The sequence below is a fragment of the Pelobates fuscus genome, chromosome 3 (genome assembly GCF_036172605.1).
Source record: "Pelobates fuscus isolate aPelFus1 chromosome 3, aPelFus1.pri, whole genome shotgun sequence".
NCBI classification, from domain to species: domain Eukaryota; kingdom Metazoa; phylum Chordata; class Amphibia; order Anura; family Pelobatidae; genus Pelobates; species Pelobates fuscus.
Window position 1 is genome coordinate 395,546,827 of NC_086319.1, and position 26,670 is coordinate 395,573,496.

The 26,670-nt window shown below is 39.4% G+C and overlaps 1 protein-coding gene across 1 annotated transcript in view; it reads left to right on the plus strand.

The window, feature by feature from the left end:
- Positions 1 to 1,074: 1,074 nt before the first annotated feature.
- LOC134601889 (uncharacterized) overlaps positions 1,075 to 26,670 on the plus strand; it is a 57,338-nt gene continuing 31,742 nt past the window's right edge. Inside the window, exons 1-5 of the mRNA XM_063446393.1 lie at positions 1,075 to 1,325; positions 6,075 to 6,284; positions 10,797 to 11,085; positions 16,089 to 16,889; positions 21,084 to 21,311. Coding sequence (XP_063302463.1) covers positions 1,075 to 1,325; positions 6,075 to 6,284; positions 10,797 to 11,085; positions 16,089 to 16,889; positions 21,084 to 21,311 — 1,779 coding nt within the window. The remainder of the gene's footprint in view (positions 1,326 to 6,074; positions 6,285 to 10,796; positions 11,086 to 16,088; positions 16,890 to 21,083; positions 21,312 to 26,670) is intronic.

Below are 26,670 nucleotides of genomic sequence, written 5' to 3' on the forward strand. Positions count from 1 at the left end.
TATATGAGTGAGCATTGCAGGACCCAAAAAAATATATAAATCTTTTTTAAAATGATTTAACCAATCCAAAATTTTCAGCTTTGCACAATTTCCATGTCGAGCATTTCCTGCTAATGTTTAGTTTATATATTTAAATTGTTTACCACTATCAATTTTGAATTCTGAAGAAAGACCCTCTTTATGGGAAATGTAATATACAATCACATGATATTCTAAATTCAACCATTACTGATTTACCTCAATTCACTGGAATGTGTACGGGTACGTAAACATCCACTCCAAGTCAGCAAAGTGACATCATTGGAGTAAAGTGTTCATGTTTGATTTGTAAGGTCAAATATGGCTCAGGGTGTCAAAATAAACATTACCTCATACCTTCCCTTGTATACACTAGATAAGAGTTCAAGGTTTTCAGGTCATACATTAACTTTTTTTTACACCAGTTTGAACTAACAAACAAAACAAAATCAGCTTCAGGTTCTCATCCCAAGTTTGCTTTCTTAGGTAAGGCTTTTTCATTGTGAGTTTTGTATGATTGGCACTTGATGTTTTTTTATGATTATGCACACACTAGATTCTTTGTAAGCAAACACAAACTACATTCCCTAAACACACACTCTCTACAACCCCTACATCACCTATACACACACTCGCTACCTCCCCTATACACACTATGCCCCCTATATACACACACTCTCTCACTCTCTACAGCCCCATGCCACACATATTACACCACAAACACAAAATGATGGTAACCGACCTATTTACACAATACCACACCACAATTACCTCTTCAACCTAACGTTCCTGTAAGTTTTCTTGCAATCGTCATATTTATAGTTAAATCCCCCCCCCCATCTTGTAATATTGTAAAGCACTATGGAATCTGTTGGTGATATATGAATGGCAATATTAATATTATTAATAATAATAATAATTAGCTCACTCTACATACACGCAATCCAACACCCAGGCTCCAAACACATGCACAATACTCTTTGATGGCCCTTTTATCTCCTGGTATCCCACTTATGGAGAAACTGCAGATGAGTTACAGGGAAACACAGCGCAAGCATGTTAATAAATTTGCTTGCGCTGTCTGAGTCTGAGTTTGAGTATGCAGGCAAATCCCCTGATCCCAGCCCCACGCCTTTCCAGACTCTGCAATGTGATTCTAAACCTGAGTCCCATGTGGAAGCCATTCTGGACCCCTTCGGAGATGGTCTTCGCCAGGAAGGTCTCCAATGGGACCGGTGGTTTCAGGAGCCGCTGTGCCTCGTCAGGCTCATACAGGCAAATTTCAGGCCCAACTTCTTCACAGAGTGGTAAGTTCCAGACCACAAGGACCCTATCCCCCTCAATAACACAGAGGGGAAAACTGTGTCAGAATCTGCTCCTTAAAATCGCCCATTTGGTGAGCCGCACTCTGACATGTCTTCCTTCCTATTTACTTTTTTTCTAGCCATGTATGCTGTTACTTCAGGTGCTTAGGTGCTCCGAACAATATGAGGGTACCATATTAATGAATAGAAACTCTACCCTTAGAAGAAAAAAGATTTTCCACACATCCATTTCATAGTGTCAGTGACTGTACTTTAGTTTCCGAAATAAAAGGTGCCCTAGTAGAAGTAGCAAGAGTATTTTAATAGGACAAAAGCAGATACATTTTTTTTTAAAGGGCAGTTATGCAATCGCCGCCCACCGGGCTTTTGCCCAGTATGCCCGAAGGCAAGTCCGGACCTGCCAGCCTGTCATTTCTACCTTTTTGGGGTTGGGCATTGTAGCGGAGTGGATGCTCTAGCTACACTTTTATTCCCTTTATTCTGCTGTCCGTACAGCCCTGTTCGATTACCACATCAACTCTGTGTGTCCCCTTGTTCACACCTTTTAATTACCGACCGCCCCTGGCTGTTAGCCACAAATTGGTAATGAGTTCAAGTGTTCCCCTGAGTGGCCACCGTTCATATACCTGAACACACGTGTTCAAACAATTGGCAACCATCTTGTTTTCCGAACCCGGGCAGCGGTACATGGTCGTTGACAACTTGGAACTAATTTTGGATACACACACCCGGTAAACTGGTACCGCTGCCCATCCAACTTCCTGAACAGTTAGGAGAACGGTGTTAGGGAGGCATAAACTAACGATCAGGGGGAGTCTTCGTATGGTAACAGAACCCTCGAAAGATGACCGGTCCTTGCCTTGTTTTCTCTGGAACTGTTTTGAGGCATCACCTCGTGGCCGACCAGTCACAACTTCATTCAAATGGCATTCCCAAACCACCAAAGAGATCTGAGTTATATTTCATCAAAGTGTGCACTCAGATCCAAGGTATTCGGTGATACGAGGTTCGTCGGGTTCTGAAGTATTTAGATTTTTCTGTACCTGAGAGATAATTAAGTTATATATTTTCTCATGCAATTATCTCTCAGGCACAGAGGATCTGGGGAGGAAAAGCCCTGTATTTTTGTATAAGAGACCCCATGTCGGGGTCTGTGCATAAAAGCCACGTGTGGCCAAAATAAAACCAGTTGACTCCCAGAACTATGTGTCATCTAGTTGCTGGGGGGAAAGGGTCTTAGATTATTATACTGCTTATTTCAGCTATGAGGACTCACCAGCGGAGATACCTATAATTGATAGGTACTGGAGCTCAGCTACAGGCATTCTGCTGCAGATCAGCAGGATACTTGCTCTCCAACATCAAGGACAGCAGAGGCTTGGCTCTCAGCCAATTTACTGGAGGCTATAGACTGCACTCTCTTCAGGCTAGCCTTCCCAGGAGTGAATAAGTTAGTGTTTTAGAAATTAAAGGGGATGAATAGTGACCTCATGTTCACATAACTACATTCACTTCCCTGTCTCTTGTCATGGTTTCACAATTCTACAAAGTAACTGTCTGCAATGGGTCATGGAATCCTTTCCTGCCAGACCACCTTGATAGGTATAGTGAGTGTGCTGCACAGGGCCATAGCAACTAACATCTTTTTTTTTCTGTAGTATAATCCTTGACTGATTATGGCCCTTTTAGCTTCACTTTTTTTCCTACATACATACCTGACCAGAGTTCTTTTTTTGTGCTTTTCCTTTACACAGTGCTCTTGACAGGCCAGAATGGGCCTCATATCCCTGGATTTTAACTCATTCTGCTATAGCAATTGCTTCATTTGAACTATTCCAACATGCATTAATATGCTTTCATATGCTTTTTTTCCTCTGCACAGAGCTCCCTTTTTATCTACGTGTACATCTTCTATTGCCAGTTGGGTGTTGTGGTCAGTGGTACCCAAACGTTTCTCAGTAAAACTTGGAATAGGGGTAGCACCAAACAAATAGGTTTAACAAGTATAATTAATGTTGTTATTATTACAGCACACTGACGTCAAAGTTTATATTTTTTACAAGTTTACATTTCACACTGTTACAAATTTACATTTTAAAGAGATCATTAAACCTGTGACGGGAGTAAGAATACGTCACATGAGGAACTAAGGTATAATGCAAGACATTGACACAAGTTGCATGGTGCTAATTCCATCTTATTACTTATTCATACTGCATATTTCACCCCACTAAACACTTCAATTACCTTGTATTGTAGTGGGACAAAAAAAAAATAATATAAACCAGTTGACAGTTACAAATTAAGAATCATTATGTTTTCGCATGACAAAATTTTCTCTCTGAATAATTATGGCATATTTTTTTCAATAACAATATAATTACATGCAAGAAATATTAAGTACAATTGGAAACCAAATCTCTGAGGAGTATGGGTAATTCCCAGTAAATAATCAGATGTATATATATATATATACCATTGAACAAAGTGCTAAGAATTATGACTAAGACTGATACCCAGCAGAACACATACCGACTAAAGGTAAGACAATAAATGGGAGATTCAGACATTGAGATTATATGTGAGGTAGAGGAAGCAAAATGCTCTAATAAATACTACACAGTGTAATAACAATATATTTTTTGCTAACGTAGATTAAATTGTAGACTGATAAATTAATATATAATGCAAACTCAGCCGTATAGTAGAAAGACACTTGAAGGCTTTGTAGATAAGGCCAGGCGAATGAGGAGCTTGGTACTAGTTGTAGCGTTTTGAAAAGAATGCAGTTAAAAAAAAATTGTGAAATAATAACATGAAGAAAATTAGTAACTGAAACTATAAACATGAGTTTGGGTATTCTTTTACCTCTGTTCTTACTCTTTCTAACTTTCATCTTTCTGTTTCTCATTTCTACCCTTCGTATGTCCGTTTGCCTTTTCTACCATTCTTTTATTTTCTCTTATCTTTCTTCATATTTCAAATGTGCAGTTAACCCCTTAACGCCGGATGACGGACCGGGTCCGTCATGCTGGGAAAGCACTTAACGCCGGATGACGGACCCTGTCCGTAATGAGTTAAAATTAACCCCAGAATGCAGTGATTGTGGGGTTAACGCTCCTCCGGTCTGCCTCTGACTGTCAGAGCAAGCACATGTGTTGCAGGGACTTCTGATCTGCCTCCCTGTGCTTCTGCGGTCAGTGTGAAGTGCACCCTGCCAATTGATCACTGACTAAAAAAGCTTTAAAAAGTAAAAAAAAGTTATAAAAAAGTGTTTTAATAACATTAAAAAAAGTTGATTACTGCCTATAGTGATCAAGATATAGATCACAGTATTATACTGTGAACCGATTTTTGTTTTTTTTTAACCCCTGAGGGTTAACTTTTTTTTTATTTTAGCCCTCATGGGTTCAGTTTATTACATTAAGTGATTTAAATATTTTAAAATTATATATTTTGCTAGCTGTGGTGGGTGGGAGTTATGGGAAATTGGGGGATTTACTGTTAGTGCTGCTTACTGCTAGTTAGGGGTTAACGGTAAAAAAAAGTTTATACAAATTTTAAAAGTGTAAAAAAAGTTTAAAGAAAGTTTAAAAAGTAAAACAAAAAGTCTCTTATATGGCATTGTAGCTTCACAGAATAGTGCTGAAGACATACAATGGGGGTATCGTTATACTCAGCAGATGTAGCTGAACACAATCTGTACAGGGATAGCACACACCAGCTTTACAAAATACACATTACAAAAACCTTGTTATATGTGTATATGCCAAAATTGAGAAAAAACTAAATTTTACTCCAATACTTAGCAGAGATTGGTGATGAATTGGCTACGTAAAAAGTGTCAAAATAAACTTACGTAAATAGCCTGTGATGTCTACTTTATATAAATATATACTTTTGTATGGCAATATTGTTTTCTGTTATGGCTACTAAACCTACAAGACAAACATACCAACTTCTAAAATATTTTGACATTGAAATTGTATTTTAGTCATTTTATTTTGTGACCTGTGACTTTCAAAATAAGCTGAAATCCTATACATATTATGTACTCTATAAATCAAGAAACATAAATGCATTTATTTTGAATTACTTTTCTAGACTGGACATATTATGCACACGCTATAATAGCCAAAACTGTGTTTTTTGGGGGGCATTTGTTTTATAATTAATGAGAATTTATCTATGTATATGTCACATCTTTGTCCTCTAAAAAAAAGTATATAATATGTGTTGGTGCAATAAATGACAGAGACGCAAATTGCGTTTGAACACAAACAGCAAAAAATGCAAAAGTGGCTTGTGTCCTTAAGGTCAAGCCCAGTTTTCGAAGCTGCGTCCTTAAGGGGTAAAAAAAATAACCCATGAAAGAAAGGCAAAATGATAACAATGTGAGTAATAGTCAACATGTTTAAATATAAATGATATGTTTGTAAAAAAAACAAAACAGTAATACTAACGATTTTTTAAAAATCAATACAATGAAATTAAATGTATAATAGAAAATCAAGTGAAAAATAAAAACCATCAACAAAAAAAACTATCAACAAACAGAAGCATGAAAAAAAACTAATAACCCCAACTCAGTGGTATTTATTACAATTCAGTGAAATGGGGTGGCTTGAAAAACAAATTGCAAAGATTGTAAGATAAAAATGGACAGGCTAGAAAAAAAGTTTAATCGTAATATGTCATTATCTCTCTCTCTGCCTCTCTGTCTCTTGGTAGCATGATCCTAGGAGTCTTTCTCTACTTCCATGTTCTCCTTTCAATCGATTCCCTTGGACAGCTCATACCTTGCTCCCTCCATAGGCCCCAGCAGAAAGGATACATCCAGAAAGGAGATCTCATGATCGGAGGCCTAATCCCAATGCATACAACCTGGATACAAACTGATTATTCATTCAGAGAGAGGAAGTTGCCACCTATCTGTGATTCGTAAGACTGGCTTTAACAAGACAATCTTCTGTACAGTTAAATGACTGTGTTTATGTCATATGGTCATGAGAATAGGACAACATTAACAGAGACAGATTTACAGCAAAAAAGAACCTCCCGTATAAACATGGGGGGAACCCCACTTCCCTTGAATTACCAATAATTTCAAGATCATTCTTAGACAGAAGATAATTTGAAACAGCTTCATTAGAAAAAGTATAAAAAACACACACAAATGCAAAAAGGTTCAAAAAGAAAAAAGCACTACAAGTTCAAAAAGTGAATGAATGGGGAACCAAATATGATCTTAGTGTGCACATCCTAATACATCAAATTGTAGAGCATGCAAAGTGTCTCACTATCCTTCTATGAGAGCATACAGTATTAGGCTATATCTAAAGATATATAACAAGATACCATCTTTCTAGTTTAGAAATGCTTCTAGAAATAGATAGATTTACTATTAGAAAGAACTCTGTTTGTCCTGATATTTAAACATCAACCCCTTAAGGACCAAACTTTTGGAATAAAAGGGAATCATGACATGTCACAAATGTCATGTGTCCTTAAGGGGTTAAATTAGTTCAGTACCAATTGGTGGTCTTGACTTAAGAGGCAACATGCTTTAAAGGCAACACAACTATATTTAGTATGACCTTAATAGGAAATCAAGTATAATTTAACAACAACAGTAGAATGTTATGTGACATCCAATAATTCTTCTTCAAAGATCCACCCTGAATGAAGCTCTCTCTCATATTTTAGATTGTTTATATTACATAGACGATTTAATCTAAGTTGTAATCTTAATCTTAATCATTTTGGAGAGCTTGGCTTGTTTTATTATAGTATGATTTAAAATGTTGTGTTTTTTTAGCTTTATTAAAAAAACAAAAACAAATAACAAACAAGAATTAATATTGTATGGTATATTAGCTCACCAGTGAAACAGAGGAAATACCCTTAGACATTTTTTTGTTATGTAATGGCCGATGACATACAAGTCATGTTATGGTAAAGGCATTTTACTAACATATGGTGCTCAAGAGGTTAATTTAGGCTTTTTTTTTTTTAAAATGGGTTGTCATCTTTATGGAAATATCACCAATCTCTGTAATTTCCCTTCAGTGATTGCATCTTGTGGTATAATTTGGATTTTCTTTCAGTAGAGGAAGTCTTCAACAAAACAACAAAAATATATATAAAAAAAAACTAGATGTAGCTGGCTGACATAGTAACAATTAAAAAAGCAATTAAATACATTTAATGTAGCAAAAACGTCAATATCAGATTATGTAAATCTATTGGTTCTCAGAGAGCTCAGTATCGTATCATATAATTTTAATTTTCCAGGGTTTCTCTTTTCTGGACCAATTCCAAAATATTGGTGTTAAGCACAGTATATGCATACTGAAAATGAAATATGATCAGAACCCATTCATTAGTAACTCCCTGGATATTGGGCAAAAATAACATCCCCAAGACGTACTTTGAAACCAGATAATAATTGAATGGTAGTGATGTCCCGAACAGTTCGCTGGCGAACAGGTCCTGGCGAATATAGCTTGTTTGCGTTCGCCACGGATGGTGAACATATGCGATGTTCGGTCCGCCCCTATTCGTCATCATTGAGTAAACTTTGACCCTGTGCCTCACAGTCAGTAGAAACATTCCAGCCAATCAGCAGCAGACCCTCCCTCCCAGACCCTACCACCTCCTAGACAGCATACAATTTAGATTAATTCTGAAGCTGCATTCTTTTTTTTGTATTATATATTTTTTTTTTTTTTAGACAGAAGTGTGTTATATTTGAGCATGCTAGGCTGAACGTGTGTATATCATGGCTAGTTGCACTGAGGGTATGAGTATATAGCAGTACATTGTTGTGAAAGATGGCTGTCATGTTTAGGGTGTAGCTTGCACGTTATCAACTGTGTATTTATATCAGCAGCTCCACCACTAGTTATAAATCAAGTGTGTGTCGCCCCATGAGATGAGACTAGTGAATAACATAATACATGAATGGTTAAGGTAAAGGCATGTAAGGAACTACGACAATAAACTCTTTAGGAGGTGAAATAATGACATGTTTAAACGCTTGATACTTTACAATTAGTTAATGTGCAGAGAGCAGTTCATGTGATCAAAGGCATGGTGTGGAGGATAGGCTATAGTGGGACATGCTTGGCAGGCTGCTGTTTAATGCTTGTGCTCACCCGATCCCTTCTGGGCACCAGGTGCATACCCTGGAAGTCCCTGATACCTGGAACAACAAAGGCAAGTCTCTGGCTGAGTGCCGGGTTCGCGGCTTGGTGGAAGCTTGTTTTGTTAGGTGGTCGGATCTGTCCCGGTGGTGCTTCACATCCGGGGCGGGATTGTGGTGGCTTAAGGCGAGTGCTTGACGTGGGGCAGGCTCTGCATTTCTGTTTGTACCTCCGGTCCCGTCTTGGACGCCTTTTGCGTTGGTGGATTTTAATGGGGACTGCTTCGCTTAGCTGTGGTGGAGCTTGTTGGGGCTGTGGTGGAGTTTGTTGGGGCTTCCTGCTTGTTATTTGCTTCCAAAATTGATTAAAGAGTCTGTCCAGCTTAGACTCAATATCCTGCCATGCTCTGCTTTGCTGCCGCCATATTGGGAGAGTCGCAGATGAGTATGTCAGCCTGGGCGGCTGCTCTGTGCGTCCATTAGCTCCAGACAGCCTCACAGGGGTGGACCGGGATAATCCCCACCGGTCCAAGGGGGGGGGTAACGGAGCTCCTGCCGGGAAGTAGCTGCTCCTGGGCATCCCAGGATTGGGAGATCGGTCGCCTCTCCCGCCCGGTGAGCACCAGGCCACACTTGCGACGCGGAGGTAAGTAATACTTTCTCGAGTTGCTGACCGCTATTAAGCATGTCGGGTCGGTCAGGTAGGAGCAACATTGCTGGGTCATCCCTTTCTGGGGTGAAATTCGCTTGTTGATAGCTGCTTAAAGTGAGATATTGAGGGAGCTCACACGAAGTGCGTCTTTCCTCCATGACAGCTAGGCCCTGCCCCCCGGAAGCTGCATTCTTAGTGAGAGGAGGCACAGTGTAGCTGCTGCTGATTTAATAGGGAAATCAATAGCTAGGCTAGTATATTCAGTGTTCACTACAGTCCTGAAGGACTCATCTGATCTCTGCTGTAAGGACAGCACCCCAAAAAGCCCTTTTTAGGGCTAGAACATCAGTCTGCTTTTTTTTTTCTGTGTAATCTAATTGCAGTTGCCTGCCTGCCAGCGTGTGTGTCAGGCTCACAGCGTATACTGTGCCCACTTGCCCAGTGCCACCACTCATATCTGGTGTCACAATAGCTTGCATTAAAAAAAATAATAATTTTTGACTGTAATATAATAGCAGTCAGTTTCCTTCACACGTGTGCGTTTCAGGGCCTGCCAGGGCACAGTGTCACACCAGTGCAACTCATATCTGGTGTAACAGTAGTGTACATTAAAAAAAAAACTAGAAATTTGACTGTGAAATAATAGCAGTCAGTTTCCTTCACATGTGTGCGTTTCAGGGCCTGCCAGGGCACAGTGTCACACCAGTGCAACTCATATCTGGTGTAACAGTAGTGTACATTTAAAAAAAAAATACAGGGGGCTTGTTGTCACCTTTCGGGGACCCTTGGTGTTATACGTGGCTGGGTGGAGGAAGAGACCTTCAATGACATCAGTGAGGACAAGGAACGGGACATGGCTAGCTTGGTATCCAACCTTGTGCAAATGGGGAGTTTGCGGTTGTGCAAATGGACTGTTTGCGGTTGTTTGCGGTGCGTTAAACGTGGAGTTTGGTCTGTCGCTGTGAAGCGGGCGTAACCCTTACACTACCTGATCGATACAACATCATACCTGATGTTTTAAAGCACGTTATTCCAAACAATTTAGGAATGTTAGGTGATTTATGCCCTTTATGGATTAAAACCAGACTCTGCATCAACTATGTAATTTGCCATGGATCCCCCTCCGGCATGCCACAGTCCAGGTGTTAGTCCCCTTGAAACAACTTTTCCATCACTATTGTGGCCAGAAAGAGTCCCTGTGGGTTTTAAAATTCGCCTGCCTATTGAAGTCTATGGCGGTTCGCCTGGTTCGCCCGTTCGCGAACATTTGCGGAAGTTCGGGTTCGTCATTCGTGAACGGAAAATTTTATGTTCGCGACATCTCTATTGAATGGACCTTTCCTGGTTAAATATTGTGTTAATATTATCATTTCAGATATGTATGTATGATATCTGAGGTAGGAATCTCACTAAAATGGTTATTTTCTGACAATATTTACTGATAATGACAGGATTAAAAAATCACTTAATTCAGTGAATAAATCCTCTTCAGCCAAGAAATGGATCTCTAAGTCAGCTAACAAATTAGCATTATTTAGAAACATATGCATTTTTAAATCGTTTTCTCTAATACAATTTCTTGTACTTTGAATGCCTAGAGTATATATTTAGAATATTTTTGGGGGGTTGATAAAAAAATCTTTCTGATGTCTTTCAGATACAGCACAATATCTTATTCATGGTTGCAGGTGATAAGATATTCCATTGATGAAATTAATAAAAATGAGGCTTTACTCCCTAATATCTCCCTGGGATTCCAAATAGTTGATACCTGTTTAGACATCTCTCAGACACTTTGGGGAACTCTCTGGATCATTTCTGGGATGGACAATCCTATCCTTAACTACCAGTGCCATCCAAGTACGCCTCTTGCCATTATTGGAGACACTCTATCATCATCATCTATTGCAATTGCAAATCTGCTGGGTATCTACAAATACCCTCTGGTAAGGAAATCATTTGATTAAATATCATGTTTGTTTTCAGGTTTTTACTGTAGTGTCTGGGCCCAAAGCTTACATTTAAACTATGGCCCTATCTGCAAGACACTTGCAGTCCAGCCCTCGTGACCAGAATTCCATAACTGATAACGCAGAAGTTTAATTTCTAGAAACATAGAAACATAGAAACATAGAATGTGACGGCAGATAAGAACCATTCGGCCCATCTAGTCTGCCCAGTTTTCTAAATACTTTCATTAGTCCCTGGCATTATCTTATAGTTAGGATAGCCTTATGCCTATCCCATGCATGCTTAAACTCCTTTACTGTGTTAACCTCTACCACTTCAGCTGGAAGGCTATTCCATGCATCCACTACCCTCTCAGTAAAGTAATACTTCCTGATATTATTTTTAAACCTTTGTCCCTCTAATTTTAGACTATGTCCTCTTGTTGTGGTAGTTTTTCTTCTTTTAAATATAGTCTCCTCCTTTACTGTGTTGATTCCCTTTATGTATTTAAATGTTTCTATCATATCCCCCCTGTCTCGTCTTTCCACCAAGCTATACATGTTAAGATCCTTTAACCTTTCCTGGTAAGTTTTATCCTGCAATCCATGAACCAGTTTAGTAGCCCTTCTTTGAACTCTCTATAAGGTATCAATATTCTTCTGAAGATATGGTCTCCAGTACTGTGTACAGTACTCCAAGTGAGGTCTCACCAGTGTTCTGTACAATGGCATGAGCACTTCCCTCTTTCTACTGCTAATACCTCTCCCTATACAACCAAGCATTCTGCTAGCATTTCCTGCTGCTCTATTACATTGTCTGCCTACCTTTAAGTCCTCAGAAATAATCACCCCTAAATCCCTTTCCTCAGATGTTGAGGTTAGGACTCTATCAAATATTCTGTACTCTGCCCTTGGGTTTTTACGTCCAAGATGCATTATCTTGCACTTATCCACATTAAATGTCAGTTGCCACAACTCTGACCATTTTTCTAGTTTACCTAAATCATTTGCCATTTGGCTTATCCCTCCTGGAACATCAACCCTGTTACATATCTTAGTATCATCCGCAAAAAGACACACCTTACCATCAAGACCTTCTGCAATATCACTAATAAAAATATTAAAGAGAATGGGTCCAAGTACAGATCCCTGAGGTACCCCACTGGTGACAAGCCCAAGCTTCGAATATACTCCATTGACTACAACCCTCTGTTGCCTGTCACTCAGCCACTGCCTTACCCATTCAACAATATTGGAATCCAAACTCAAAGATTGCAGTTTATTGATAAGCCTTCTATGTGCAACAGTGTCAAAAGCCTTACTGAAATCTAGGTAAGCAATGTCTACTGCACCACCCTGATCTATAATTTTAGTTACCCAATCAAAAAAATCAATAAGATTAGTTTGGCATGATCACCCTGAAGTAAACCCATGTTGTCTCTGATCTTGAAATCCATGTGTTTTTAGATGTTCAACAATCCTATCATTTAACATGGTTTCCATCACTTTCCCCACTACTGAAGTAAGGCTTACTGACCTATAGTTGCCCGACTCCTCCCTATTACCTTTCTTGTGAATGGGCACAACATTCGCTAACTTCCAATCTTCTGGGACTACTCCTGTTAACAATGATTGGTTAAATAAATCTGTTAATGGTTTTGCTAGTACACCACTAAGCTCTTTTAATAGCTTTGGGTGTATTCCATCAGGTCCCATTGACTTATTTGTCTTTACTTTTGACAGTTGAAATAGAACCTCTTCCTCTGTAAACTCACGTGTAATAAATGACTCATTTATCCTTTTTTTTTAACGGAGGTCCCTTTCCTTCATTTTCAGCTGTAAATACCGAACAAAAATATTCATTGAGGCAGTCAGCTAGACCTTTATCCTCATCTACATACCTTCCTTCTTTTGTTTTTAATCTAACTAATCCTTGTTTTACTTTTCTTTTCTCATTTATGTATCTAAAAAAAAGTTTTGTCCCCCTTTTTTACTGACTGTGCTATTTTCTCTTCTGTGTGTGATTTGGAAGCTCTTATAACTTGCTTAGCCTCTTTCTGCCTAATCTTATAGGTCATTCTGTCTTCCTCACTCTGGTTTTTTTTATAATTACTAAATGCTAACTTTTTGTTTTTTACTATTTTGGCCACATCTGCGGAGTACCACAGTGGTTTCTTGAATTTTTTGCTTTTACTGACAAGCCTAATGCAATTTTCTGTTGCCTTCAGTAGTGCAGCTTTTAAGTAATCCCATTTCTTTTGGACTCCATTTAAGTTGCTCCAGTCTGATAATGACTCCTTTACACATATTCTAATTTTAGAAAAGTCTGTTTTTCTAAAGTCTAAAACTTTTGTTTTTGTTTTGTGTGGTGTGACTCACTGTTCTTATAATAAACCACACTGACTGATGATCACTGGATCCTAAACTTTCACCTACAGTAATATCTGATACCAAATCTCCATTTGTTAACACAAAATCTAGTATGGCCTCTTTACGAGTTGGCTCCTCAACGACTTGTTTTAGAGACAATCCCAGTAGGGATTTTAGAATATGTGTGCTTCTAGCACAAGTAGCTATTTTTGTTTTCCAATTCACATCAGGAAGATTAAAGTCACCCATGATGATAACTTCCCCCTTCATTGTCATTTTAGCTATTTCTTCAACTAGTAGATTATCTAACTCTTCAATTTGTCCTGGTGGCCTATAAATCACACCTACACGAATTACTGTGTGATTACCAAATTCTAATGTAACCCAAATGGACTCTATGTTCGTCTCACTAACCTTTATTAGGCTAGATGTTATGCTATCCTTCACATACAGGGCCACCCCTCCCCCTTTCTTGCCTTCCCTGTCTTTTCTATATAAAGAGAACCCTGGTATTGCTATGTCCCAGTCATTTTTTTCATTATACCATGTCTCCGTAACAGCGACTAAATCTACACTATCAGTTGCCATTATTGCCACAAGTTCATGGATCTTATTCCCTAAACTGCGAGCATTTGTAGACATGACTCTAAGCTTATCATTTTTTTAACACACTTGCTACAGGCACCTTATGTCCTTGTTTTGGGGGACAATTGGATTGATGTTTTATCACCCTTTTGCCCCCCCCCCCCTCCTAGTTTAAATACATCCTAGCAAAACCTCTGAACTGCTCACTGAGAACATTTGTTCCCTTTTGAGAAAGATGCAAACCATCTTTTTTGTACAGTTTATTTCCATTCCAAACAGAGCTACCATGAGCAATAAAGCCAAATCCTTGCTCCCGACACCATTCACCAAGCCACAAGTTAAAGTCCCTAATACGCATCCGCCTGTCATTCTGAGTGTTATGCACAGGCAGAACTTCAAAGAATGACAGTATGGAAGCAACCTGCCGTATATCATTGGCAAAAACACTAAAAACTTCCTTAACCTCTGAAACCTCATTGCAAGCCAAGTCATTTGTCCCTAAATGGACAAGTACATCCAATTCCCCTTCCTGCTTTGCTTGCTTAACAATATTACAGATACGTCTCCTGTCTCTGTGAGCAGTAGCTCCGGGAAGACACCTCACAAGACCACCATTGTCCATCTCCACACCTCTTATGATGGAATCCCCCAACAACAACTGCTTTCTATTAGGCCTCACCATAGTCTTCAAGCCTCTCTGCACAACACCACTAGCCTCAGTGCCTCTCTGCACAACACCACTGGCCTCAATGCCTCTCTCCACAACAGCACTAGCCTCAGTGCCTCTCTCCACAACACCTCTGCCTCAGTGCCTCTCTGCACAACACCACTAGCCTCAATGCCTCTCTGCACAACACCACTAGCCTCAATGCCTCTCTGCACAACACCACTAGCCTCAGTGCCTCTCTGCACAACACCACTAGCCTCAGTGCCTCTCTGCACAACACCACTAGCCTCAGTGCCTCTCTGCACAACACCACTAGCCTCAGTGCCTCTCTGCACAACACCACTAGCCTCAGTGCCTCTCTGCACAACACCACTAGCCTCAGTGCCTGTCTCCATGACACCATTACACTCTGAAAGTGCATAAAATTCATTATGTAGAACAACAGACTGTGCAATATGCCTTTTATCCACAACTCTAAGTCTACCAGATCCTACAGTAATCCATCTTCCATTCCTAGTATGTCTCTGTGGCAGTGGCTTTGCAGCAGTTCCAGCCTGAATTTGTTTACCAGATAATTTACAAATCTCAGACTTCAAAAATACAATCTCCTTCCACAAGATAGAGAACTGTCTACAGATTACACAACAACCAAACCTCCAAAAAGTGGAACGCGAAACAAATGCACAGCAACTATTACACTGAACTAAGTCTGCCATTCCAATGAGATGAATTATTTAAATCAAACAAATCTTAACTTTTTATTTATCCTCCTGAATACCTCAGATTACCTCCAGTTTATCTCCAGAATATCTCCAACCACAGACACTTAGAAGCAACACTTAGATGAAGCAACCAAGCTATATTCTGCAATATCAAAGTCATCTATATTTTGAATGACATTGATTGAATGAGTTTGCCAGCTGTCTTGCACATCTGTGAGTGCTTCAAAAAGGCTTGACCCAGAATCAGTGGATAGCATCCACAGCTTAACAACACTATAACTAGTACAACTCTATGTAGTGGTTATGGTCCTTAGATACATCTTTTAAAAGAGGAAAATAAAGCAGACTTAAATTGTTGTATTTGAAAATTAAATTCTGTGTCTCCCAATTTTTAAAAAGTCAGGAGGGAGGTATTACATGTTTCATGTTACAATTGTGCAGAATAATATGCTCCCTGACAACTGTGACTACAGTATATTAAGTCATAATAAAACAATAGAGATCTAAACAATTGAAACAAGCATTAGGGTATCATTTTTGTATCTTACAAAAGCAGCATGATCTGGAGTTTGGAGAAGAAATGTGATCATAAAAATAATTTATATCTCCTTTCTATTTTATTGATGAAATTTTTTGGCCTCTGTTTTACTGTGCAGATAAGCTATGATTCCACCGCTCCATCTTTGAGCAACCGCTTTTTGTATCCATCATTCCTTCGTACCGTGCCTAATGATGACAAGCAGTCTCGTGCTCTGGCCAAACTGGTGTCATACATGGGGTGGAACTGGGTAGGTTTGCTTTCTCTCGATGATGATTTTGGAATATCAGGCTCACAAAGCCTTAAAATCGAGCTTCAGAAACTGGGTGTGTGTCTTGCTTATCACGAGACTTTTGGAAAAGGTACTTCTTTAAAAAAGATGAAGTTCATCGTTGATATGGTTGTACAGTCATCAGCTAAGGTTGTCATTATCTTCTCAAGAGATCCTTTTATAAACCAGCTAATGGATTTTATGAATGAAAAAAAAGACACAGGAAAGATTTGGGTGGCCTGCACTGGATGGTCACAATCCCCAATTGTTGCTATTCAAAAGTATGGTAGTATAATGCATGGAACACTTGGCATTTCAACATATGCAGCAGAGATGCCAGGGTTCAAGGAGTTTCTTCTTTCCATCCGCCCTTCTACCGCTCTTTCAAATGACATCTTTATAGATAGATTTTGGGAGATTGTGCATGATTGCCGTTGGTCTGACACAAAGAATGAAAGCGCGTTGTGCACTGGGGAGGAGAAGCTGAACAGATTCAGAAATAAAAATTATGAATTTAATGAATTTGACTTCAGGTACCACTATCGCATATATAATGCAGTGTACTCAGTAGCCAATGCTCTCCACAAACTCTTCTTCTGTACATCCAGCCAGCAATGTGCAGATTCCATGACCATTAAACCATGGCAGGTATGTAAGGCATGTTTAATGATTTTATCTTATTTTAATAAGAATTTTTTTTTTTTTAATTGTTGAAATCTTTTTCTGAATTAAGTGATTTTTTTTCTACTTCACACTTTAGTACTTTAGCCTGGTTAGAGATCTTGTAATGTATTTATTTTCAGTTCTCAGAGGGTCTTGGTGTCTACTATCTGAGAGCATACTATTTAGCTTCACATTTATTTATTTTATTGGTAAGTACTGCCATTGCCTTTTCTATTGATTGACTAGCATTTTTTTAATTTTGTTATCTAGTGTTTTAAAATCCTAGAACTAAATGCCTCTAGTAGCTTATAGAGCAGTGATAAACAACATGTGGTCCTCCATCTGGTCTAAAATTTGAATATTCCTCCCAATGGAAAGGTCTAGTTCTACAGAACTAGTTTGGGCAAAAGACTAAAGGTCAGCTAGTAAGTTTGGAGCCATTGCTCACTACACATCTGCTTGCTTGCATGCATGTATATACATTGCTCAATCACAACATTTAAACCACCTGCCTAATATAGTGTAGGTACCTCTCGTGCTGCCAAAACAGCTCTGCATCGAGGCATGGTCTGCGCAAGACATCTAAACGTGTCCTGTGGTATATGGCACCAAAACATTAGCAGCAGGTCATTCAGGTCCTGCAAGTTGTCAGGTGGGGCCTCTATGGATCAGGTTTGTTGTTCTGGCACATCCCACAGATGCTTAATTGGCTTGAGATATGAGGAAATTGGAGGCCAAAGCAACCTTTTTCATATTCTCAAACCATTCCTGAGCAACTTTTGCAGTGTGACAAATGCATTATCCTGCTGAAAGAGGCCAATACCATCCAGGGACACAATTGCCATGAAGGGGTCTACATGGTCTGCAGTGATCTCTCGGTAGGTGGTACATGTCAAAGTAATATTTACATGAATGCCAGAACCCAAGGTTTCCCAGCAGAACATTGCCTAAATCATAACACTGTCTCCGCCGGCATGCCTTCTTCCCATAGTGCATATTGCTGCCATGCCTTCCCAGGTAAACAATGCACATGCACCTGGCCAACCACCTGATCTAAAAGAAAACATGATTCATCAGACCAGGCTACCTTCTTTCATTGCTCCATTATTCATTTCTGATGCTAATGTCACCATTGAAGATGCTTTTCAGAGATGGACAGGGTTCATCATAGGTACTCTGATAGGTCTATGGCTACCTGACCCCTTACACAACAAGCTGCAATGCACTGTGTGTTCTGACACCTTTTTATCATGAGCAGCATTAGGTTTTTAATCAATTTGAGCTACAGTAGCTCTTCTGTGTGGTTGGACCAGCCGTACTGGCCTCCGCTCCCCATATGCATCAATGAGCTCATGACCCTGATGCTGTTTGTCTTTCCTTGCACCACTTTTGATAGGTTCTAACCACTGCATACTGGGAACACCCCACAAGACTTCCCGTTTTGGAGATGCTCTGATCTAGTTGTCTAGCCAAAACTATTTGACCCTTGTCAAAGTCACTCAGATATTTTTTGCCTGCCCATTTTTCCTGCTTCCAACACATGAATTTCAAAAAATTACTGTTCACTCATTGCCTAATATAGACCACCCCTTGACAGCTTCCTTTGTAATCATGTAATCAATGTTATTCTTTTCACCTGTCAGCGGTTTTAATGTTGTGGCAGATCTGTGTATGATTATTTGGAAACGATTACCCCATTTTCAGTGCTGTCTACTCAATGTATCTGCCAAGGTAGTTTATAATGGATTTGTCCATGCACCTAATGTCTGTTTTACTTCAAGCGTTCATTTTGGGTTTCTGTAACCTTTGATAGGCTAATCTTTTTTCACCAAATATTGTGAAGACTGCATGGTCCTCAAAAGTTACGAACAATTTTCAATTCTGTGTACGTTACAGAAAATTAGGTCACTTTAATTTTAATTCCTATTTACACTCCGAATCATACCAACATACCTCCCAACATTTGAAAAGGACAACAAGGAACACTGATTTTAGGGCTGTGGGTGGTGGTGTGGGCAGATGTGTGGCTGTCCTGGGATATTTTAGGTGACTAACTGATAATTTATGCAACTAAAATAGAATTTAGAACAAGAATAATGCATCTTATTTGCACATACTGATAAGTAACATAATTATTACTGTGAGTATTATTGCTGTTAAAGGGACACTGTAACGGAGCTCCGTGTACTCCGACCGAGTACCCTCCGTTGATGGATGCTCCTAGCTCTTACAGAGGACTCCAAGCACTGCAGACGACACCACAACCACCGCAGACTCCACAACCGCCGTAGCTTAACTGGAGCCGCGCCGTCTTCCTTCCACCCTGGATCGATTTCTGTCCTCCAGGACCGTGTGGGGAAGACCTCTCCTCCAGGAGAGCGTATCCAGAACAAGCTCTTAAAAGAGCTAAGTGATTAAGCTCAGGGGAATATGCAGAGCATAGCAATCCCCAGCGTGATACAGCAATTCCCTCCAATAACGAGACGAGGCTACGTTTTGAAGAGTCAAGAAGAACTGAGGACTGGAACACCCAGCCTGCTTTTTATTAGGATAAGGTACACACAGGACACTCCCAGGGGGAGGATGAAAATAACCAATCATACGCATGGTAACACCCCCACGTCTCCTCCCCTCAGATAAACACATAACATAATTATAACGTACAATATTTTACCCAAGTTCTGGATGTACCCCAAAAACAGGGGGTACAGCTTTGAATCTGGTATCGCTTGATAGCTCTCATTCAGGGAAACAATATATCCAAAAATCAGCCCCTTCGGATGAATGGTTCGGGAGATACAGAGTTCCAAAGTTTTGACCGACCGCACAGACCAACTAGCCGAAAATAGTTCCATACGTTTTGGCCTTGCGGTCGGTCTCCGTTCGTATGAACAAAAGATACGAAATTCTTGCCATCCATTCGCATCTCCGTGATCGCTAGAATCCCCATACCAAGTTAAGTATAACTACCGAACGGCCGGTTGTTCGGTAGTTTCCGTACGAAGTTCTGGGTGCATGGAGGTCTCAGCGGTGTTCGCCTGTTTGCGTATCCGATTTTAGTTCCATGCGTTCACAGGCAAACCCCGCTGTTCGTGCGCAAGATGGCCGCGAACACGTGTAAAGTCCCGAAATGGCGGCCACCTATTCAGAGCACAAAGAATTCGTATGAAATCATACGAACGGCTGCATTCTCCCGTAATGGTATTCCCATGCAATATATTCGTATAAATCCCCCGGCTGTTCGGTTATATTACACTAGAGTCAGCCTAATACAAATCCATATGCCCAAATATAGTGTTTAAAGTGCAATACAGTCCAGGACCATAGTCGCAGGGGAGGAGGCAGGCAAGCAGGCCTCTCCAGGACAAAGTGGCGAAGGGCACTTCGTCACAGACACTATAGTCACCTGAACAACTTTAGCTTAATGAAGCAGTTTTGGTGTATAGAACATGCCCCTGCAGACTCACTGCTCAATCCTCTGCCATTTAGGAGCTAAATCCCTTTGTTTATGAACCCTAGTCACACCTCCCTGCATGTGACTTGCACAGCCTTCCATAAACACTTCCTGTAAAGAGAGCCCTATTTAGGCTTTCTTTATTGCAAGTTCTGTTTAATTAAGATTTTCTTATCCCCTGCTATGTTAATAGCTTGCTAGACCCTGCAAGAGCCTCATGTATGTGATTAAAGTTCAATTTAGAGATTGAGATACAATTATTTAAGGTAAATTACATCTGTTTGAAAGTGAAACCAGTTTTTTTTTTTTTCATGCAGGCTCTGTCAATCATAGCCAGGGGAGGTGTGGCTAAACAGAAACAAAGTTATTAAACTCCTAAATGACAGTTAATTGAGCAGTGAAATTGCAGGGGAATGATCTATACACTAAAACTTCCTTATTTAGCTAAAGTAATTTAGGTGACTATAGTGTTCCTTTAAGCTTTGCTATAAACTGAGATGCACAAACAATATGAAACTCCTCAAAAAAGGGACATTAGGATAGAAAACGGGGACAGGTAGATTTGGGCCTAAAATAGGGACGAGCCCTCTTAAACAGGAACACTTTGGAGGTATGTGCTAACCAATTTTTTTCTCAACACAACCATAATTCCATTTTGGAAGCACAATGGTGATCAAAACTCAAAAAGAAATTTTAATGACTTTACCATATTTCTGCTTTTATAGGTTCTTCATCATGTGAAAAATGTCCACTTTCAAAACAGGATGAGTGACGATATATATTATGACCTTAGTGGGGAGCTACCATCGGACTATAGCATTATAAACTGGCAGCAGAGAGTGAATGGGTTGATTGAATTTGTGAATATTGGACGTTATAATATGAGGAAAAGTGACGGTGCAGAACTAAGCATCAACACATCGGCTATTCAGTGGATTACAGGAAAAGAAATGGTAATAGTGTTAAGAAGTAAAATATACTACAAAATTGAGATCCTTACTGTCAGGGTTATTCATGATTTTATGAATGAAATAGATAGGCTGAGAATCATGGGAGTTGTAGTTCAGCAACATCTAGGGGGACAGAGTTTTAGGAAGCCTGTGTTAAAGGGACACTCAACAATACAACTGAAATGCAATAGGTAGATTTTTACCTCATTAATATACGGTATTTTTTTGCATGCTCAATTCTTTATGAATTTCACAAAAAAAAATAAGGAATAAATGTTTTGCAGAACGCTGCAAAATAAGCCTGCCTCTTTAGCCACACCCCTCATGCCAAAAAGACTGTCTTATCACATGTAAATGTACAGTCTCAGTCCCAACAGCACTGAGTGAGTGGCTTTTAATTCACAGTTTGGCTGCAGACAGTCAGAGAAACTACAAACAGCTAGGGACGTCAGATATATATTCATCCCTGGGTGTCCTCTCCTTCTAATGCAAGTTGTATTATAGTTCAGATCACTCAGCGCTGTCAGTAGCTGAGCTGTGTACATACCTTTGATAGGGAAGTATTTTGCTGGAGTGATGGGGTGTGGCTAAAGAGGTAGGCTTGTGGTGTAGCATTCAGCAAAACATTTATTTTATGCAAAAATTATAAAGATTAAAACAGGCAAAATACAGCATATTAATGAGGACACAATCTATTAAATGCAACATGGATTCAAAGTGTATTTTAAATATAAGAAGTCTGTCATATCTCTGTTTATACAGCTATAGATAGCTCAGTCTGTCCTCTCTCTGTATATACAGCTATAGATAGCTCAGTCTGTCCTCTCTCTGTATATACAGTGTAAGGATATTTATGGTGTGATAAATATTAAAAATAATATTTTATTAAAATTATCTAAATAAATGTAATAATCTTTATTATATAAAAATTGTATATACTGGCACTGTTTCCACCTGATTGATTAAAGTGAAGAGTAACCCACTAGTTTAACTCATATAGACCCTCAAGTACATTTATTAGAATATTTGTATTTCACACATTAATCACAACCGATTATAAAAGTACAATTTATTGTGACAAATAATCAATAATATGTAACATGCACGACAATAATCAGTGAATATTTAGGTATAACATAAGTATACAATATAGCAACAGTTATGACACAATTATAGGTAGATTAATAGCAACATATGTTAATCTAACTTCTAAAGGAGTTACATGCAAAATTATAAATAATTCCTCTCGAATTTAATCAACAGTTATTTTCACATAGATGCAATTTTAACAAGACAACAGAAAACTGTTCTATCTGTCTGAATCATACTGGGTTAACTTATTCACTGCTGGCTACAATTCTCACAGAAAAAAAAAAACATTTTTAATAGTGCAACTAAAAATATACAATATTCCTCACACAAGAAGTCCATTAACTATTAATTTTCCCTCCAGTAAACCAATAGGAATAATTCAACCACGTTTTTACACTGCAGATGATTAACTTCATGATTAAAGATTAACTATGCCTAAATTCAGATAAGTAAATATCTCTGGATAACAGCTTGATATGCTAAACTTTGCAAATTACCAGTAAATATATTGTTGACTTATTCCACCTGCAGATATGGAATGTGGAACAATATATTTCCTCAGCTAATTATGATTTCAAAGGTTTGAAATCTGACCAGCATTATCCAGGTATATTTCTGCTTTTAGTAAAAATTAATTAATTCACATATTAAATTAAATTAAACCAGCATACTTACCAGCTTTCTTGGTAGAAATCCTTTAGGCTTTGAGATATATTCCGTCAATGGTGAATGCGAGTTTGTATAGATAGAAAATTGTGAAGTTTTGGAAAGTTCTGGAATATAGTGTCCCAGAATTAAGTTGGGAACAACAGAGTAGAGTAAGTTTTAAAAGTTCCAGAATTTGATTTGGAAAAGACAGAGAGTTGGATTTGTCCATAGAGAGTTGGATTTTAGCCCATCTCCCTCTTTGCTTTTTGGTTATTGATCATTGATCTCATGTGTCATGCTGTCCTCAATTTTTAAAGAAAGCCTTATCATATGTTTCTTTACATTAATAGTTTAAAGTGACCAATTGGATTAGGTGGGTGTACCTTCTTCTACCGATTGTCTTCTAGACTTTGATCAATGGATGGTGTTGTAACACCACAATAATTACTCATTATGAATTCCAACTAACACTTTGTACAGAATTTCGTGATGCGTTTGACATCACAAATCCTATCTTTATGGGTACCCTTTATCAAATATCTGTCAGTCTTTAAAGGGATTTTGTCAGCCTTTAGTAGACTGGCATAATAAAATAATAATAATAAAATAAAATATTAAAAATAATAATATTACAAAATAAATAAAAAATAATAATAATAAAAAATAATATAACAAAAAAATTATAATTATTATAACTAAAAATAATAATAAAAATGCCCACCCCCACCAAGGCTCTGCATCACACTCTACATCACACACACTGCACTCATACACACACACTGCATTTATATAAACACTGCACTCAAATACACACTGCACTCATACACACACACACACTGAATTCATACACACACTGCATACACACACACACACACTGCACTCATACACACTGCACTCATACACACACTGCACTCATACACACACACACACACTGCACTTATACACACTGCACTCATACACACTGCACTCATACACACACACTGCACTCATACGCACACTGCACTCATACACACACACTGCACTCATACACACACACTGCATTCATATACACACACACTGCATTCATTATATACACACACTGTAAATAAAAATTCAATTAATATAATTTTTTAGGATCTAATTTTATTTAGAAATTTACCAGTAGCTGCTGCATTATCCACCCTAGTCTTATACTCGAGTCAATAAGTTTTCCCAGTTTTTTTGGGTAAAATTAGGGGCCTCGGCTTATATTCGGGTCGGCTTATACTCGAGTATATACGGTAACATTAATTACTTAGGTACTATCTCTTTCTGATAATCCTGTGTCCTGTTTTCTTAGCTACTGTCTGATTGTGTGAAACTGTGTCTATTAGTAAAATGTGACACGTGATATATACATGTCTTTTTACACACATTCAGCTAATATTAGTTTTATAATATTAACATTTATTGATTGGGATTCTATCCATGAATATTCAATATTAATAACATAGCTACTATTTATATATGATTAAACATAATTTTATCACATGACAGGAGGCTTCCTATTTTGCATAACTTTCTTTACTGATGCCTCCAGCAGCTCAAGACAATCAATCAAAACTTTTAACCAATCATAGGCCAACATAGCCTGTATATAAGTCCTTGATGGGCGTGTCTATCCCTTTTTCTTTGCTGCTTCCAGACAGACACAGGTCAGAGTGCTTTATTCAGAGTTACTACATATTACTGTTTATATACTGCATTGTTTTCCATATCTTAATCTATTGTTTTCACTCTCAACCCTTCCTATCCTCTCAACCCTGTACTGCATCCTCCTTCTATCTGCCCTACCCGCGATCACGGCACTTTACCGTGACCACGCACGTTTTTTCGGGGCACTGAGTTGGCATAGGGGTTCCCTGGGAGGTGGGAAGGGGAGATTGAAGGTTTTGGACGCTGGCATACTTCTCTGTACGGTAAGAGGTCCCCTACACATAGACCTCTTCACATCACGGACGAACACGCAACTACCGAGGTACTACAGTTGGCTACCGGACCCGCAGAGCGAAGCGGTGGATGCGTTCCTACAACCATGGCCACCGAAAGGTGCGTACGCATTCCCGCCGTTCTCAATGCTGGCAAGAGTCCTCCATCACCTACGCTGATCAAAGACATCGCTGATACTGATCGCACCATTGTGGAAGAGCCAAGCATGGTTCCCAGACCTACTAGCACTGTCGCAGGACCATCCACTAGTCCTACCAGTGTTCCCGCTCCTCCTAACGAACCCGGAAGGGGAACCTCACCCATTAATTACACAGGAACGGCTGGAACTAGTGGCCTGGAGTCTTTCCGGGGATCCTGGAACGTCTCAGGCCTATCGCAGACAACTAGATACCTACTATGGGACTCATGGGCACCTGGCACTAGACACAGCTACTTATCAGCATGGAATACATGGGATCGCTGGTGCATGGAAAGGGACCTCGATCCCTTTACAGCACCTATTCCCTACATTCCAAATTTTCTGTCCAATTTATTCTCCGAAGGGAGAGCATACCGTTCTATTAATATCACTCGATCCGCCATCTCGGCAGCTCACACTCCGATAAACGGAACACCAGTGGGTCAGAACGCTTTGATATGTCGTCTACTTCGGGGCATCAAACTGTCCAGATCTCCGTCCCCGAAGTATAATAGTCTATGGGATGTAGATTTGGTTATCCGATTTCTTCAAAGTTGGCCGGACGACACGGCCTTATCTCTAAGACAACTTACAGCCAAACTTACACTCCTACTATGTTTAGTTTCGTTTCGAAGAGTCTCGGACGTTAGAGCTTTCGACGTGGACGGTTTTACGGTAACACCAGAAGGAGTTACCTTCACGGTGTCTCGCAGGACCAAGACGGACTCTACGTCCATGTCTTACCCGTTTTTTCTGACGGTTCCTCGGCTATGCGTCGTGAACACACTCCTACGGTACGTAGAAGTAACCGAGTCTCTCAGTTTTTCGAGATCGGGGCAACTTCTGATATTGTATACCAAACCATACAAACCCATAACTACAACCACGATGGCTAGATGGATACGTTGACTCTTATCCCTGGCAGGGGTAGAGCCGGTTTCGGGGCCCACTCGGTACGCGGGGCGGCGGCTTCACGTGCATATTCATCGGGAGCATCGCTAACGGATATTTTGCGCTCGGCGGACTGGACTAGAGAAAATACCTTCAGGGTTTTCTACTTCCGACAGACATCACACACATCTTTTTCGTTGTTACCGCAGCGTTAAAAATGCAAAATAGGAAGCCTCGTGTCATGTGATAAAATTGTAGATTATGCTAACGTAGTGTACCTATAATCTTAATTTTAATAATGACAGGAGGCGAGTATGTTCCCTCCCATAGGTTTTGGGTTGTCCCTCCCTAGATACTCGCAGATTTCCAACTTTTTCACGAGAACATTATATTATTGGTATGGTGGGATGTCAATCGATGACAGTTTATTTTTGGTACATATTTATAGTTCTGGCATTGTAGACAATAACATGCATATTGTTTAAGACGGTAACGTAGACAAAGGGAATTAAGTTGCAATTAGGAGAAATAGTATACATCTCTATGGAATAGTCAATTTCAGCAATATATTGAATAATTAAAGAC